Here is a 16,940-nt window from a genome sequence, read left to right on the forward strand (position 1 = left end):
ACTTAGGAGTGGAATTGCTGGGTTGTATATGTGGTAACTCTAGGTTTAGCCTTTTGAGGAACTGCCAGACCATTTTCTCTCCTTATTTAATGATATTAAGGAGTTTTCCTCAGCCGACTCTTTTTGCAAAAATGACTTTTCTAACTCTATAAACAGTAGTTGACACTGGAAAACAAGCATACTGGACTTTTTTTCAACAGTTGAAGGAGTCAACATGTGGACTGTAAATTGCCACTTTCAGTAAACCAAATGGAAACCAAATGGAAAGCTTGTAGTAACCTTGAGTAACTGCTCCATACCTCCTTAATATTAAGAATACTAAGTGTTTTATTGAGTATTTGAACAAACTTAATAAGTAATGATAACAATAATGGCTAACATCTGTTGAATGCTGCAGATGTTCCAGACAGCCTATGAAATATATTAAAGGTGTTTTATAATCTAATTTAACTACTAACATGTTTTAGAATCCTTCCATTCTAGAGGGTAAGATTTTAAAAATATCATAAAAATGACAGAGAGCTGTATTTTATCTGTATCAATGACTAGATAGGGGGAAAAAAAGATTTAGCTTAAAGTAAGAAAAACTGAAACAAAAGATGAACTCCCTTAAATCAAAAACTGTTCATAAGAACCTCATTTAATGGATTTCATTGAGGGCGTTTTACTGTCAAGAAGCAAGAAATAGAGTGAATTACTATTATTTATTCTGGGTCTGTATGCTGACAGTGCTATCTCAAGGTTTGAGTTTTTTACAGGTATACAGAATTTGTTTCCAAAAAAAATGTGATAGAAGCTCATAAATACTAACTGAAAAGAGAAAAGAGAAATGTTCCTATACAACATTTTAATTGGCTTTTGTTAAAAGTTTTCCTTGCAAAGTGCCTATCTCTTGTCTAGTATGAAAATTTGAATAAGTTTTCCTGCCATAACCTACTTTAAATACCAGTGAGTATATATAGTTAAATAAACAACCAAACAATGAGAAACAAAACTTATACAGTATTTTGTTTGTGATATGTTTAAAGTACAGACAGATAAATTTATATTCATCACAACAAATGTTAAGGCCTTAAAAGCCACTACTTGCAAAGAATAATTATAATTGTATGGTAATTACATTTCCTACTAAAAATTATAATACATGTCAGGAAATCCACAAGTAGGCCCTTCTTGGGGAAAAAGAAAAACAAAGTTATCAATTTGCTTCAGGATATTAGGTAAGAAAAAAAAATAATGGGTATTTAACTGAAGAGTACACTGTGTTGATTCTGATTTTGTGTGAAGTTTACCACATAGGAGGAATTTCTCATTTGCATTAAAATTATGAATTCACAACTGTGAAAAAATTTAGAAGCATAATTATTTTCAATTAACTCTAAATTGCTCGTAGAATTGAAGGTCATGGGAATAATCCCTACCCTAATTTCTGCATTAGTCCTTAGATCCAGGTGCCAGCCACTTGCAGTCATCTTCATTCTGTAGGAAAGACTAGACCTTTCTGTAATATTTAGCAACCGATCCAGGAACTAGATTTCAGCACACTAACCACATCTTCCTTCTCTATATCATACTTGTATGTTTTTGGTCCTGAAAAGAAGTAAATGTAGCCTAAAAGAGAGAAAGGTGAAATTGTGGTTACTGAAAATGACTTGCAAATTTCTAAATGGGAGGATTTGTAATTGTCATTTTCTTGAGGTGGCATCAAAGGGGAATGTGTCAGGTGGCAGTTAGCAAGTCCTCTGCACAGTTGTCCCTGAGCCCTAGAACCTGACACCTCTAACTTCTCAATCACCTCTCATCTTTTTCTCTCTTCCAGCCAGGGTTCAGCCTTCTCCTTGGGTCAAGCTCAGTTGTGCTTGGTGCTTCTGGTCAGGCTGTTCTCCTCCAGGAAGTTCCCCGCCCTTTTCTTTCCCCAATCAAACCTCTAGCCATTTTTGAAAACCCAGCTGAAGTCCTGCAATGAAATCTCCAACTACGAACTCCGATCCTGATCTTTTCTCTTAGATCATCTCTAGCTCTTATTGTGAAGGCTTCTGAACAATTCAATACCAAATTATAGATTGTCTTGTTTTTTTTTAGTAATTTCATCTGTGTTCAATGAAGGGGCATTTCCCAAAGACATTAACCATTGTGCAAGGACAGAGACCATGCCTGGAACTGCCTTTACATCTCTGAAGTGTTCAATTTGTGCTCGATATTCAAAAAGAATGTGTCGACTGACTTGTTCAAAAGATTCAATTAAATTTCAACTCTGTTCAGTTTAATTCATCTTTCCCAACTATGTGTTGAATTTCAAGAGTTGAGTGATGAAGTGGGGAAAGGCACTGGGAAAGTTGAGCATATGTGCATCTTAAAGATAAAAATGGTAACTTTGATCAGGTAAACTTTCTAACATAGCTGCCTAATGGATTGAAGCTATACATTTAAAACTTTCCTTTCTCAAAGAGAGAAGCATGATGGCAGACCTTTTATAGTTATTCTTTCTAGTGGTTAATCTGGTTAGCTAAATGTATAAGGGACTCAGGGGCCAAAGGTAAGAACTAGGGATTCCAATTTGGAAACCCATTTTCTGTTATGTTAAAGCAGAGCCCAAATTTCTTGCTACAATTTCCACAAAGAAAGTTTTTGGTGAAAACACTCACCATTTAGTTCCACAGCGGCATCTATTTGTCCATTTACTCCTGAAAATTCCTCTTCAGTATTCTTTGGGTAGTCTTTTTCCATTTTCATTTTTCGTTCATCATAGCTAGAAGAAGTATTATTTCATAAAAGAGGTTTTTATTAATTGTAGATCCAGCATAATTAGCCAGGGCTGTCTTATAACTTACTTTAAATTCCTCTCGCTCTCTCTCTCTCTCTCTCTCTCTCACACACACACACACACACACACACACACACACACACACACACACACACACACACACAATCACTATTCTTCCAGGTTCCTGAGATTCTGGGGCCACTAGCTTCTCTAAAGAGTCTCTTTAAAACATTGTCAGATATATTTCTTAGAATTAGTTATCCTATATATTATAGCAACATTTTCCCATAATTTAAAAAATATTGCTTTTCCAAAAAAAAACCTCTACATATATTTTTCATAGTTTATTTACTGTTGTAATTACTCTCTCTTTCTCTTTCTCTCCCCCCAGCCCATGTATGAACTCCTTGGCTCACTAAACAGGTGAGAGTCTTTCACCGGGGCTTTTGTTCATTGGCTTTTTGCTGTGCATCCATAGAGGTGAGACTGAATAAACAATTCACAATGAAGGAACTAATATTTGAAAGATAAATAAGCAAAGATAAGAAATAAGAAAACCTGGAATATCTGAGTTTTCGCCTTTTAAATCAATTTAACTAAATTGCTTTTGGCTGGAAAGATTATATGACTAACCAAATAGACTAGGTATCTGTTTCTGGATCAGCAACCACCATTCAGCAGTAACTCTGAAGATTGATTAATACATCTCTTTGTGATCAAAATTACCCGCCTTGTAAAACAGACTGACTTGTATGAATCACCATGACTCATATGAGTTTACCACGTAGACGGAGCAGATTTTCATGTCTTTAAGAAGGCTTCATATAAAGTGCAAGAAAGTCCCTTCTTCATCAGCAAAGAGCTCTCAATGATGACATTCCCAGGGTGAGCACCCAGCTCTTTCCCCACCAAAAGGTTAGACAACTTCTCCTGGTGTCTGAGCCACTGGGCAGTTTCCTGTGGCAACAGATCATACCTACCTTCTCCCAAAATGTACCTCTCGTGTGTCTATGAATGCCATCCCAGAGGACTGATCTCTTATGATACGGAGCAAAAGGTAAAAGCTGGGACAGAAGTCAAGCTGAAACTAGCCAGATTGAAATTGACTTGAAGATTGAGCTGTTTTAGGGAGCTTTGAGGATAGGAATGAAAGCCGACCTTCCCAAACTCCCTTTCCATGAGAGCCATTAGGACTTTTGCTGTAGCACAAACAAAAATGGAAACTATTTACTGTAGTTCATCATCTTCAGATGTGCCAACACAATGTATGGAGACAGGGCACCTGTGCACTATTAAAAGAAATTATTGCAAGGTATAAGGAGTAGAGTCAGAGAGGAAATGGAGGGGGAAAAAATTTTAAAAAGGAACAGCCCAGGCACTTTGGCTCCCTCAGGACCTAGATTTTTTTTTTTTTTGTTCACTTTGTTCTAGAATATGAAATCCAGAGTCCTTTACTAAAAATGGAAGTTAGATTTTTCACATGTTAATCTTCATTCACTAGGTTGTTTTTCTTTTTTTGCTTCCTGAAGATAGTTGTATTGAGGCAATGGAAGCTTTGATTGGAAGGAGTGAGGAAGATAATTGTAAAGCTTAAAATATTTGGGGTGTGGGATGCAAAAGAAAACAAAACCACTAAGATGCATTTGGCATGTCTGTATACACAGAGGGATAATCACAATGGTAGCATAACAGAGAACATGACTTATTTTGAATTCTTTGCCTAATATTCACCTATGCTCAAGAAAAATGGTGGAATGCCCTTCATATCTTTATCCTCTTTTGTCTGCTCTGAATAGAGGATATGAAACTAAACTACTATAATTATAGCCCCTTACCTTTGTGTATGTTTAACAGACATTTATGAGTGATTTTGAGAATTAATCATCACTTATATTGTTTATGGCAAAATGTATTCTCAGTTCCAAACAAGAGACTGACTAAAAAATACTACAATTTGGGATCTGCGTGTATGGTATTTAAATTGGATGGAGACATCTGGAAAGTAAGAAAGGACAGAGCAAAAATCTTTCTTGAGAATAGAGACACAGTTTAAATAATACAGAAATATATTTTAAAGAGAATATAATGACTATTAATTCAATAGAAATATTTGAAAAAGAAAATTTTCTCTTTTATCTGTCTGCTTAGTTCCCCTTAATGAGTGGTGGTAACAACTAAAATCTTATGTATATCTCATCAGAGGTTAACAGAGGTAATAATATTATATATAAATAAAATTTCAGAAGAAATTTTAGAGAAGCAACGTCCAATTGCAAATTTTGATTCGCAGTCATATTTATAAAAACCTCGGCAAAGTCCTTGGCAAAATTGTGAAACTGCTATTTCTTTCCTCCATCTCTTCTACCACTTCTATATTTACCAGCCCCCTTCCTTCCTGCCTTCTTGCCCCCGGCCTATAACTGCCTATAATGCAAAGAGCATTATTCTCAACAAACTCTACTTAAAACTATCAGTCTGACACAAAAATCACCACTTTGAGATTAGATGGTAACATATTAATATTTCATTTGAACCTTTTATGTAGACATTATGTAGGCAGGACCTATATAACTAACATAATGCTACCTACTTTTCATTTTACCAAGTAAGAACATTACCATCACACCATCAAAACAATTACCATTTATTTTCATTACAATTTCACAAAGAAAAAACTTCAACACCAAAAAATCAGAAAGAACGTTAATCTTAGAATGAAAGATGGTTCTTGCCAATAGTGTATCTTTATACTGACACAGATCCCACTCCCAGACAAGTATAATATCGTGCTGTTCTTATTTTGCTTATAAAAATTTGAACTTATAAAAAATTTGTGATGAGCTAGCCCTTGGTTTGTGGACAAATATTTGAAGATTTCTGTTACAGAGCAAAGAGCACAACATGTACAGTCATCAGACAGCTCTATCTTTGAATTCTGACTCTGTTATTTGCTGGCTCTCTGATTGGGGGAAAGTGCTCAGAGCTGTAAACCCTGGCTTACTCATCTGGGTAATAGTAGTCATGAGGAGGAGAGACAATTTATACACACACATGCAGACACTCAGGGCAGGTGCAAGCCACAAGACTTCATAGTTTATTTTGTCACCAAGAACCATTCACTCTGACTGGCTAGTAAGAGGTTAAGTGAACTTTGTGATTCAATCTGGGATTTTCAAGTCATCAGTGAGTTTAATCTTGACCTAATCTTTAAATACATTTCATCAGGATAACATTTTGCAGTAGTAGGCGAGATTGCAAAGAGGTGGAGAAAGGAGGGCTGGAGAATGTTGGAGGTAGTCTAGAGAATTTAGCAAGGAAGGAATTAAGATTGAGAAGGTCTACTGGTATTTTGAGGATTTCCCTGAGGGTTTAAAAAAAAAAGGAAATTATATAATGGAGTAAGAATTATAGGTGTATTTTAATTGACAGTAAATAAATAAATAAAGTGAATGAAGAATGACTATATATAGTGAATGGGAAGGACCTCTGAATTTGGATTCAGAGGACATGAAATAGAGCCTTGAGTGGACCATATTTAGCTGTGTGACCTTGATCTAATCACTTAATCTCTCTGATGTGATATTTTTAACTGTTAAATGGAGATCAGAGTACATATTTCTCAAGATTGTTTAGGAAGCAGGTGGAAAAATGAGATAACTGAGAAAATACTCACCATCATCCTCAACACAGAATCTGTGTTAGATTCCTCACACATAATAAAAAAAATATTAGTTTAATTTAAATGTTAAAAAAATGAAGTAGTTATTGTGAATTCCCTCTATACTACTTGCTGAAATCAATTGTGTATATTTTCTTATCACTGAGGTCTTGTCTCAAGAAATATCAACTGAAATACCTAAATACCAACTAAAATTAATTGACCTATAACTAAGTTTACTTTCTTTATGGGCATTTGTTCATCTAATATTAATTAATGGGTATAGATATTAAATAAATAATTACTGACAGCTAAACTTCACTAGCAATGTCATGGTGCCATAGATGTATGATACAGTTTTTTGAGCTGAGTTATCTTGTTCTCCACCTTTGTAACACAAGGACTTGGGATTATTTTTGTAAAGCGCCTATGTGGTGTTAAATTTTATGCTCAGAACTCAGATTAGTTAGAGTTTTGATTGTGATGATATCTATCTATCACATGACAATGGCAAAACTGACTCCATTCTACCTCTTTTAAACTACTAACTGAGGAGCTGTGTCTGTTAACAGATGCTTTAAAAAAATGTGAGGAAGGATTGCAAAAACAGGAATTTATTCATAAAGTGTCTAAGATATATGTTTTCAGGTAGCTTCTTCAAGGAGATTTTTCTAGTGAAATGGAAAACTGGAATCTCCTTTGAGGTTAATAATCCACTTCTAGCCAGGAATCACATAGCTTTCACAAAGGAAAAGGCCTTTGTAATCCACGCCAGAGAATGGCGAGGGGAGAGTGGCCAGAACGAAGGGAAGGGAGAAGAGTGAGAAGCTGCCATGCACTATTCTAGGCAAGAGTCCAAAAGCCAGTACCCCATGAGGTGAGCAGATTTGGAGCAAAGAGTTTGTAACAATATGGAAAAATAATGATGGCCTCAACTACCACCTGATTGTATGATGAATCCAAGTTTATCTCTCCAGCCTGAGTTCTCTGAATTTAAGACTTGTATGTCCAACTCTCTTCTGGACTTTTCTATTCTTGGGTCCCACCAGCACATCCAACTCCACATGTACAAAATGTAATGTCTATCTGTTCCTTTAATTCTGCTTTAATTCTAAGTTTTATTCTTTCCCCATTGAGTGGCCATAGCATCCTTGTCAAAAATCAACTGACCATAGATTTATGGGTTTATTTCTGGATTGTCAATTTTATTCCACTGATTTATATGTCTTTCTTTATGTTAGTATCATATTGTCTTGATTACTCTTGCTTTGTAGCAAGTTTTGATATTGGGAAGTCTGAGTCCTCCAACTTTGTTCTTTGTCAAGATATTTTGGCTTTTCTGGGTCCTATGAATTTCCTCATGAATTTTAAGGTCAGCTTGACAATTTTTACAAAGAAGTCAATGGAATTTTTATAGAGATTGTGTTAAATTTGTAAAATAATTTGGGGAGTAGTTCCATCTTAAAAATATTAAGGCTTCCAATCCATAAACATGAGATATTTTCCTATTTAGACCTTGTTTAACTTCTTTAAGACACATTTTATAATTTTCAGATTATGTTTTCAACTTCTTTTGTTAAATTTATATCTAAGTAATTTCTTTTTGATGCTATTTTAAGTGGAATTGTTCTTTTAATTTAATTTTCATATTCTTCATTGAGGTGGATAGAAATATAATTGATATTTGCAGAATATTGACCTCATATTCTGCAAACTTGCTGAATTCATTTATTAGTTCTGATAGTTATTATTAAAGGATTACTCAGGTTTTCTATATAAAAATATCATCTGACATGAAAATAAGTGTGATTTTACTTTCTTTCCAATCTGGATGGCTTTTATTTCATTAATTGTTGCTTAATGGCCCTAGCTACAGTCTCCAATATAATGTTGAATGAAAGTGGTGAGAGTGGAAATTTTTGTCTTTTTCTTGATTTTAGGGGAAAGCATCTAGTATTTCACCACTGAGTATGGTATCAACTGTGGGCTTTTCATTAATGCATTTTATTGGGTTGAAAAAGTTTTCTTCTATTCCCAGTTTGCTGTTTTTATCACACAACAATGCTAGATTTTGTCAAATGCTTTTTCTGCATCTATTGAGATAATTCTTTTTAATCTATTGATATGGTACATTATATTATTTTCAGATATTAAACTCACCTTGTATTCCTAGGGAAAAACCCATTTGCACATGTTATGTAATTCTTTATATGTGTTGCTGGATTTGGTTTGATAGTATTTTAATTACTATCTATTCAGACCAAATAGATTTTGGTCTGAAGTTTTATTTTCTTGTGATGTCTCAGGCTTTGGTATCAGGGTAATGCCGGCTTTATACAATGAGTTGGGAAGTGCTTCATCCTCTATATTTTTTTGAGGAGTTTGAAAAAAAATCGATATTAATTCTTTAAATGTTTTGATAAAATTTACCAGTGAAGCTCTCTAGGCCTGGGCTTTTCTTTGTGGATATATTTTTGATTATGAATTCAATCTCTTCACTTGTTATAGTCTATTCGGACTGCCTATTTCTTCTTGACTAAGTTTCATCATTTTTCATCTTTCTAAAAATGTGTTCATTTCATTGTATCTCATTTGTTGGCATACAACTGTTTATAGTATTCCTTTATAGAATTGGTAGTAATGTTCCCTCTTTCATTTCTGATTTTAATAATTTGAGTTTTCTCTGTTTCAAAAGGTTAATTTACTGAGAAGTTTGTTTACTTTGCTGATCTCAAAGAGCCAACTTTTTTCTTTTGTTGATTTACTCAAATTGCTTATATATTACCTATTTCATTTACTTCCACTGCAATTTTTATCGTTTTCTTTTTTATGTTTGTTTTAGGTTTAATTTATTCTTTTCTCTTCTGGTCTGAAGGTGGGAGGTTAAGTTATTAATTTGGGATTTTTTTCTTTTTTAAGATAGGCATTTTTATAGCTATTAATTTCTCTTTGAGCACTGCATTTACTGCATCTATAAATTATTATATGTTGTATTTCCATTTTCATTCATTTGTAAGTATTTTCTAATTTCTGTTGTGATTTCTTGTTTGACTTATTGGTTGTTTAAGAATGTTATTTAATGTCCACATATTTGTAAAATTTCCAGTTTTTGGAAAAATCTGGTATTGATTTTCAACTTTGTTCCATTGTTATCAAAGAAGACATCTTGTATGATTTTAATTGTTTTAAATTTATTGAGACTTGTGCTTTAGCCTAACATAGCATCTATCTATAGATGCTATGTTAGGTCTAGTTGGTTTATAGTGCTGTCTAAGCCTTCTTTTCCTTATTGATATTGATGTCTAGTTGTTCTGGCTTATTGAAGGTGAAGTATTGAAACCTCTAACCATTATTATTCAATTGTTGTTTCTCCCTTTATTTTTGTCAGCTTTTGCTTCATGCATTTTGGGGCTTTGTTGTCAGGTTCATAATTGTTATATCTTCCTGGTAGATTGAGCCTTTTACCCCTATAAAATGTCCTTCTCTATCCCTAGTAACATTTTTTGTTTTATATATATAAATATGTATAAAATAATAGATATATTCCATTCTTTTACTTTCAATCTATTTTATCTTTAAATCTAAAGTGTGTCTCTTGTAGATAGCTTATAGTTGGATATTGTTTTTTTTAATCTAGTGTGATAGTCTCTGCCATTTGATTAGATTGCTTGATCCATTCACATTTAATATTGTTAATATAATTGGACTTACATTTGCCATTTTACTTTTTATTTTCTGCATGTCTCATGTCTTTTTGGCTCCCCTATTTCTCCTTAGTGCTTTATTTTACACTAGTGAAAAAAACAGTAATGTACCATTTTAATTTTTTAAATAATTTTTCACTACATATTTTAAAGTTATTTCCTCAGTGCTTACTATAGAATACCATGTACATCTAAATTTACCATAGTCTACTTCTATTAACTTAATTCCAGTAAGATATTAAAACATAACACCTATACAACTCTACTTCTTACCCTTCTCTTTGTGGTATTATTGTTATACATATTACATCCGTATGTGTTACCAACCCCAAAATATAGTTATAATTACTATTATATATACTTTACTTTATGTCTTCTTATTATACTTTATTATACTTTCATGTCTTCTAAAGAAGCTGAGAGAAGAAAGAAGAACAAATATATACTAATAGCATTTGTTATATTAACCTGTTACTTATCATTTTTCGTTCTCTTCTTTTGTTTGTGTGAATCTGAGTTACTATTTGGTATCATTTCTTTCGCCTAGTACAGCTTTTCTCCCATCCAACTTCTTTTTGCTGTTTTTCTGCTCTGATAGGCTTAACAATATAATTATATACACAATGTTTTATACAGTTATTTTTAAATCAGTTAACAGAGGAAAGAAGATATGTACACAACTATCATCTTTCTATAATTACATTTGCTGATACTCTTTTTTAAAAAATATGGATTTAAATTACTGCCTGATGACATTTATGTCCAGCCTGAAAAACTTCTTGTAAGGCATGTGTACTAGCAATAAATACTTTCAGGGGTTTTTTTTTTTTTTTTTTTTTTTTTTATGTGGGAATGTCTTTATTTTGCCTTCACTTTTGAAATAGAGTTTTTCTTTGAACACTTTGATGTTTTCCACTACCTTCTGGTCTAACTGGTTTAGTTCACTTTCAATCTTGTCCCCTCAAATATAGTCACACTGTTGCCAGATGATATTTTTATAACACAAATCTTATTGGTTCCTTCCTTAATTTAAAACATTTAATTATATCTCTCATCTTTAAAGCATAAGATCTATGATCTTCCTATAAAATCACAGGTCCTCCGTGATTTACACCTGGCTTGTCCTTGTGCCACATCTTTCATTCTAGCCCGTGTTTTAGTCATAGTGAACTTCTTCAGGTTTTTCCCATACTCACGGGCTATTGCATGCATCGGTGCCTTTGCTTTAGCTGTTCTCTCTGCCTGGAAGCCACCCCACTCCTCACGCCTCCTGCCTGGGAAACTCCTACTCAACTCTCAAGATGAAGCCCAGTCATTGCTTCCTCTAAGAATTCTTTCATGGCTACTTCCTCTTTGTTTTGCCCCAGTGATCCCTGTGCAGTCTTCTATCAGGGCTTCTATGAATTGCTGTTAATTATTTATCCATATATTTACTCTCAACTGTAAGACTTGATGAGGGCACTAATAGCAGCCAACATGAATTGAGAACTTACTATATGCCAGACATTTCACATTTTTTAAATTTATTTCCACAACTCCGTGAAGTAGATACTATTTCTACCTCATTTTAAAGATGATGAAACAGAGACAGAAAGGTGATTCAGGCTGCCAGATGATTGCTGCTAAGGCTGAGTTAAGACTCTCTTACTCTTGCCCACATCCTCAAACAGCAAACTCTGTGTCTCCCTTGGTGTCAGTTCCTAGTTCAGAGCCTGACATGTAATTATGCCCAGTATATTTAGGTTGAATGTGGTCATTTGGTAATGCATTTTTTTAAATATAGGATTAAAAGACAAGATTTTGACCACTACCCATATTTCTTATTTTTGTTATTTATTTCTTCATGGTGACTAACAATAAAATCCTTAAAGAAACAGATCCATTTCCAGTATTCCTGGGGCATTCAGGAAGGAGAAAATGTGGAAGACTATGCCCTACATTGCATCCGTTATGCTTTTACAGGGACTATCTCAAAGAATCATGGAGTGGATACACCCCCAGAAACTCCTTGGTGTGGCCTCTGCTCTGCTATTGGCAGGCCGAGGGGAACATCTACAGGAGAAATTAGCCATAGGTGTGGAAATAATGAAAAGACAAAAAATAGGCTAGGTAATTGGGGCTTGTTAGAAAGAGAAAAGGAAGGAATAAAAGTAAATGAACTTGTGAGGAAGTAGCCATAGTTGGTAAAGTTTAACCATTATGTCATTGCATGATGTAGCATGTAGCAGTATCAGCATGGTGGAGTCCCCTTTTGTATTTCACTTTGTAGTTTTCTGCAGGATTCTCTCTTGTAAATTACTAGTATGTTGGTATGTGGGTTCTCACTCTTAGAGTCTAAACCAACCTGGCCCCAAGCCAACCTCAGTCCTTAGTGGAGGAGGTTCCTCAATAGCTTCCACATGGCACTTCATTCACTGAAACTGGTCCCAAGCACTAGAAGTTCATGGAGAATTTCCCTGACAACAAGCATATCCAGAGACTTTTCTTCCCTTGGCACATTATTTGTGTCATAGACTGGACTAGTATGAGGACCAAAGAAGAACCTAAAGAATGGCTATGGGAAATAAGTCCTAACTCACTGTTAGTGGATGTTGATACAGTAGATTCTTGGTCTACAACTTGAGGCTGTGGCCTTCAGTATTTTTGAGTGTGGCCATGTGCTTTACCTTGAACCTCATTTGTCCCCTTTGCCTTTTCCTCCTTCTTCCTGCTTAGAACAGAGATGTAATGACCGAAGCTCTACTGCCACTTTGAATCTCATGGCAACCATGAGAGTGCAAGCCATGAGTTAAGAAGAGCAGAATAAAATGTTAAAAAAGACTTGGGCTCCTAATGATCATGGCCCACTTTACCAGCCCTAAATCTGTTAAGCTTCAGACATGTTACATGTATGAGGAGAACAAACCCTTTATATGTTTAAGCCACAGCATTTTGGGGTCTTTGTTACGAGTAGCCAAATCAAATTTCTAAGTGATACAGGGCTTTTCATGACAATACAATGTCATACATGTGAGGCCCTGCTAAACACAATGTGTGAAATTCAGGCGGGGGGTATTAACAGAGCTGATACAACAGCTTTTTCTGAACTTTTAAGCTGTAAGTGAGAGGTGTTTTTCTTATTTCTTAGTGCATAAACCAGTGTGTGTGCTGGAGTGTGAAAAATAGAAGATCCTCCTTGTTGAAAAGGTTACCTAGGCTTTGCCAGAAGTAGTAATTTCAGTACAATACTGCGGCCCTTCATTCTTTAAAAGGAAAACTCCCTTTGACAAATTCTTTGACTGCATTGACTCTCAGAGAAATACTGAGGTTTAAACAATTATTGGCTAATTATCACAACTTTTAAAGCAATTATTTGTAATTACCATATCGGTTCCTACTATTACTGAACAGTTGGAGCACCTACTATGTGCCCGGCACTGTGCTTGGTGTCTGTATGCATTATATCCTTTCATACACTCAATAATCTAGGAAAGTTATGTTAAAGTGTCTACTCCTGTTTCCTTCCTTTACATCAAAATAAGCTCTTTAACATTTGAGTTAATTTCATAACTTGACTTTTTAATGAATTTGTTTTATCTGTATTACTAAAGATTTTTACCTAATAGACACTTGCAGAGACCCAGTTGGAAATGTTCAGTATGGTTTCATTGCGGGGAATCAGCCATCATTAAAACCAGAGACCCTCTCTCTTCTCAGCCTTAAATTTACAAGAATTTTAAATGTTTCATCAAGCTCTTGTGTTGGCTGGTAAGCCTCAATCCTGCCTAGCTGGAGGTGCATGCTTTACTGTGGATTCTGGTGGTTGGTAGATTACTCCAAAGACCAGGTGATTAATGGAGAAGAGATATAATGGGAGAATGGATAATCCCCCCTGATAAACATCAGGCCATGAATAAGCTTTGACAAATTAACTGAATAATCATAACATAAATGCCCTCACATTCCCACACACATGCTCATACATGTATTTTTAAGTCTCATTCTCTAAAAATCCACAATGGGAATTGAGTTTCTTAGTAACTATTTTCTTGTATGTTAGCATTATGATTACAGTCACCTTATCTTAAAGAAAGACTTTGGAGTATTTGCTTTATTAGGGGCTTAATAAATGAATTACTATCAATTTCAGAAAAGAAGGTGTGAAAGGAAAGTAGCTGGCTTAGTGGTTTAAACATTGGACTGAAAGTGGCAACTCATGATACGCATGATACTTTGAGCCATGCTACCAGTGCTCTTGGTGACTCAAAAGAGTCAGCAGGGTCCACATTTTTTTGGCATTCATTTTTATAAAATAAATTTTCCTTTTCATCAAATAGATCTGTGCTCTAGTTATATTACTTACTCAGCTTCAAATTGGGGAAGATAATATCAGTCAGGTAGAAACATTTATTTATAAATTTCTTTTATGCCACAGAAATGGTTATTAAAAGTAGGTGATATATTTTAATGATGTTAATTCTTCCAATCCATGAACATAGTATATGCTTCAATTTATTTGCATCTTCCTGAATTTCTTTCTTCAGTGTTCTGTAGTTTTCTGAGTACTGATCTTTTACCTCCTTGGTTAACTTTCTTCCTAGCTACTCTATTTTTCTTGTTGCTATAGTAAATGGGATTTTTTTCCTGCCTTCTCTTACTGATAGTTCATTGCTGGTGCACAAGAATGCAATTGATTTCTGAATATTGACTTGTTTAATATTCAGAAATCATTCAGATGTATCCTGCTATTTTGCCAAATTCACTCATTAAGTTGAGTAGTTTTTTGGTGGAGACTATAGGGTTTTCTATGTTCACTATCATGTCATCTGCAAATAATGAGAGTTTTACTTTTTCCTTTCCATTTTGGATGCCTTTTATTTATTTTTCTTATCTGATCACTGTGGCTAGGACTTCCAGTACCATGTTGAATAACAGTGGTGAAAACAGACACCCTTGTCTTGTTCCTGATCTTAAGGGGAAAGCTTTTAGTTTTTGCCCATTGAATATGAAGTTGGCAGTAGGTTTCTCATATGTGTGGCCTTTATTATGTTAAGGTATGCTCCCTCTATTCTCACTTCGCTGAGTGTTTTTATCATAAATGGGTGCTAGATTTTATCAAATCTCTATACTACCCAAAGCAATCTATGGATTCAATGCAGTTCCTATTAAAATACCAATGGCATATTTCATAGATCCAGAACAAATTATTCCAAAAATTTATAGGGAATGAAAAATGACTCCAAATAGCCTCCACAATCTTGAGAAAGAAGACCAAAGTTGGAAGGAGCAAAATATCTGCTATCAAATTATACTACAAGGCCACTATAATCAAAATATTCTGGTACTAGCATAAGAACAGACACATAAATCAATGGAGCAGAATAGAGAGACCAGAAGTAAACCCATGTCTCTATGACCAATTAATATATGACAAAGGGGGCACAAGCATACAATGGAGTATAAATAGTCTCTTCAATAAATGGTCTTGGGAGTATTAGACTGATACATGCAAAAAAAAAAAATGAAGTACCAACTTACACCATACACCAGAATAAACTCAAAATAGATAAGAGACTTAAATATAAATTGTGATACCACAAAAGCCCTAGAGGAAAACATAGGCAGTAAAATTTTAGATAGCCCACATAAAAATATTTTTGCTGATATATCTCCCAGGGCAAGGGAAATAAAGGAAAAAATAAACAAATAGAACTATATGAAATTAAAAAGCTTCTGCATGGCTAAACAAACCATCATCAAAATGAAAAGGGAACTGACTGTATGGGAGAACATATTTGCCAATGATACATCAGACTAGTGTTTAATCTCCAAAATATATAAAAAACTCATACAACTCAACACCAGGAAGATAAACAATATAATCTAAAACAGGGCAAGGGACCTGAATAGACACTTCTCCAAGGAGGACATACACAGTGCCGATAGACATTTTGAAAAGTGCTCAACATCACTAGCCATCAGAGAGATGCAAATTAAAACCACAATGAGCTATCACTTCACACCTATCAGAATGCCCATCAGTAATAAGTCAATAAACAGTAAGTGCTGGTAAGGATGTGGAGAAAAGGGAACTCTTGTGTTGGTGGGAGTGCAGACTGGTATAGCCACTGTGGAAAACAGTATGGAATTTCCTCAAAAAACTAAAAATGGAACTGCCTTTTGACCCAGTGATTCCACTGCTGGGAATATACCCAAAGAATCCCAAAACACCAAATCAAAAGAAGTTATGCAGCCCTATGTTCATAGCAGTGTTATTTACAATAGCCAAGTGCTGGAAACAGTCTAAGTGCCCATAAGTAGATGAGTGGATCAAAAAACTGTGATACATTTACACAATGGAATACTATGCAGTAGAAAATAGAAGGAATTCCTACCTTTTGCGACAACTTGGTTAGAACTGGAGACTATTGTGTTAAGTGAAATAAGCCAGTTGGTGAAAGACAAATACCATATGATCTTGCTCATAGGAGGAATCTAGTGAACAAAGTAAACTAACAAGCAAAATAGAACCAGAGGCATGGAAACGTGGAATAGACTGACAGCTGCCAGAGGGGAGGTCATGGTCATGTCCATTTTGCACAAAATCACAGAGCATTCCGAAGTACGTTGGTACTCACATAACATGGCACCAGTTCTCCCCTCAGCCATTCCCAGTAGGTAGTTATGTATTTGGGGATGTTGCATCCACACTTTTAGGTCACTGGGGGTCCAGTTAATGAGTGCACTGAAAGATCAGGATGTTTGGTGTCCTAGAGACCAAAGAATGGTATTATTGAATTAATGTTTCACTTATCATTTGGATGGCTTCATATCT

General features: G+C 34.8%; 1 protein-coding gene across 1 annotated transcript in view; it reads right to left on the reverse strand.

Annotated features, from left to right (window-relative positions):
- Positions 1-1,510: 1,510 nt before the first annotated feature.
- MMP20 (matrix metallopeptidase 20) overlaps positions 1,511-16,940 on the reverse strand; it is a 39,823-nt gene continuing 24,393 nt past the window's right edge. The window contains exons 9-10 of the mRNA XM_054592213.1: positions 2,646-2,749; positions 1,511-1,611 (exon numbers count right to left, since the gene is read on the reverse strand). Coding sequence (XP_054448188.1) covers positions 1,511-1,611; positions 2,646-2,749 — 205 coding nt within the window. The remainder of the gene's footprint in view (positions 1,612-2,645; positions 2,750-16,940) is intronic.

Source organism: Pteronotus mesoamericanus, unplaced genomic scaffold, assembly GCF_021234165.1.
Source record: "Pteronotus mesoamericanus isolate MK-2021 breed Mesoamerican mustached bat unplaced genomic scaffold, CSHL_Meso_final scaffold_36, whole genome shotgun sequence".
In the NCBI taxonomy this organism is placed as follows: domain Eukaryota; kingdom Metazoa; phylum Chordata; class Mammalia; order Chiroptera; family Mormoopidae; genus Pteronotus; species Pteronotus mesoamericanus.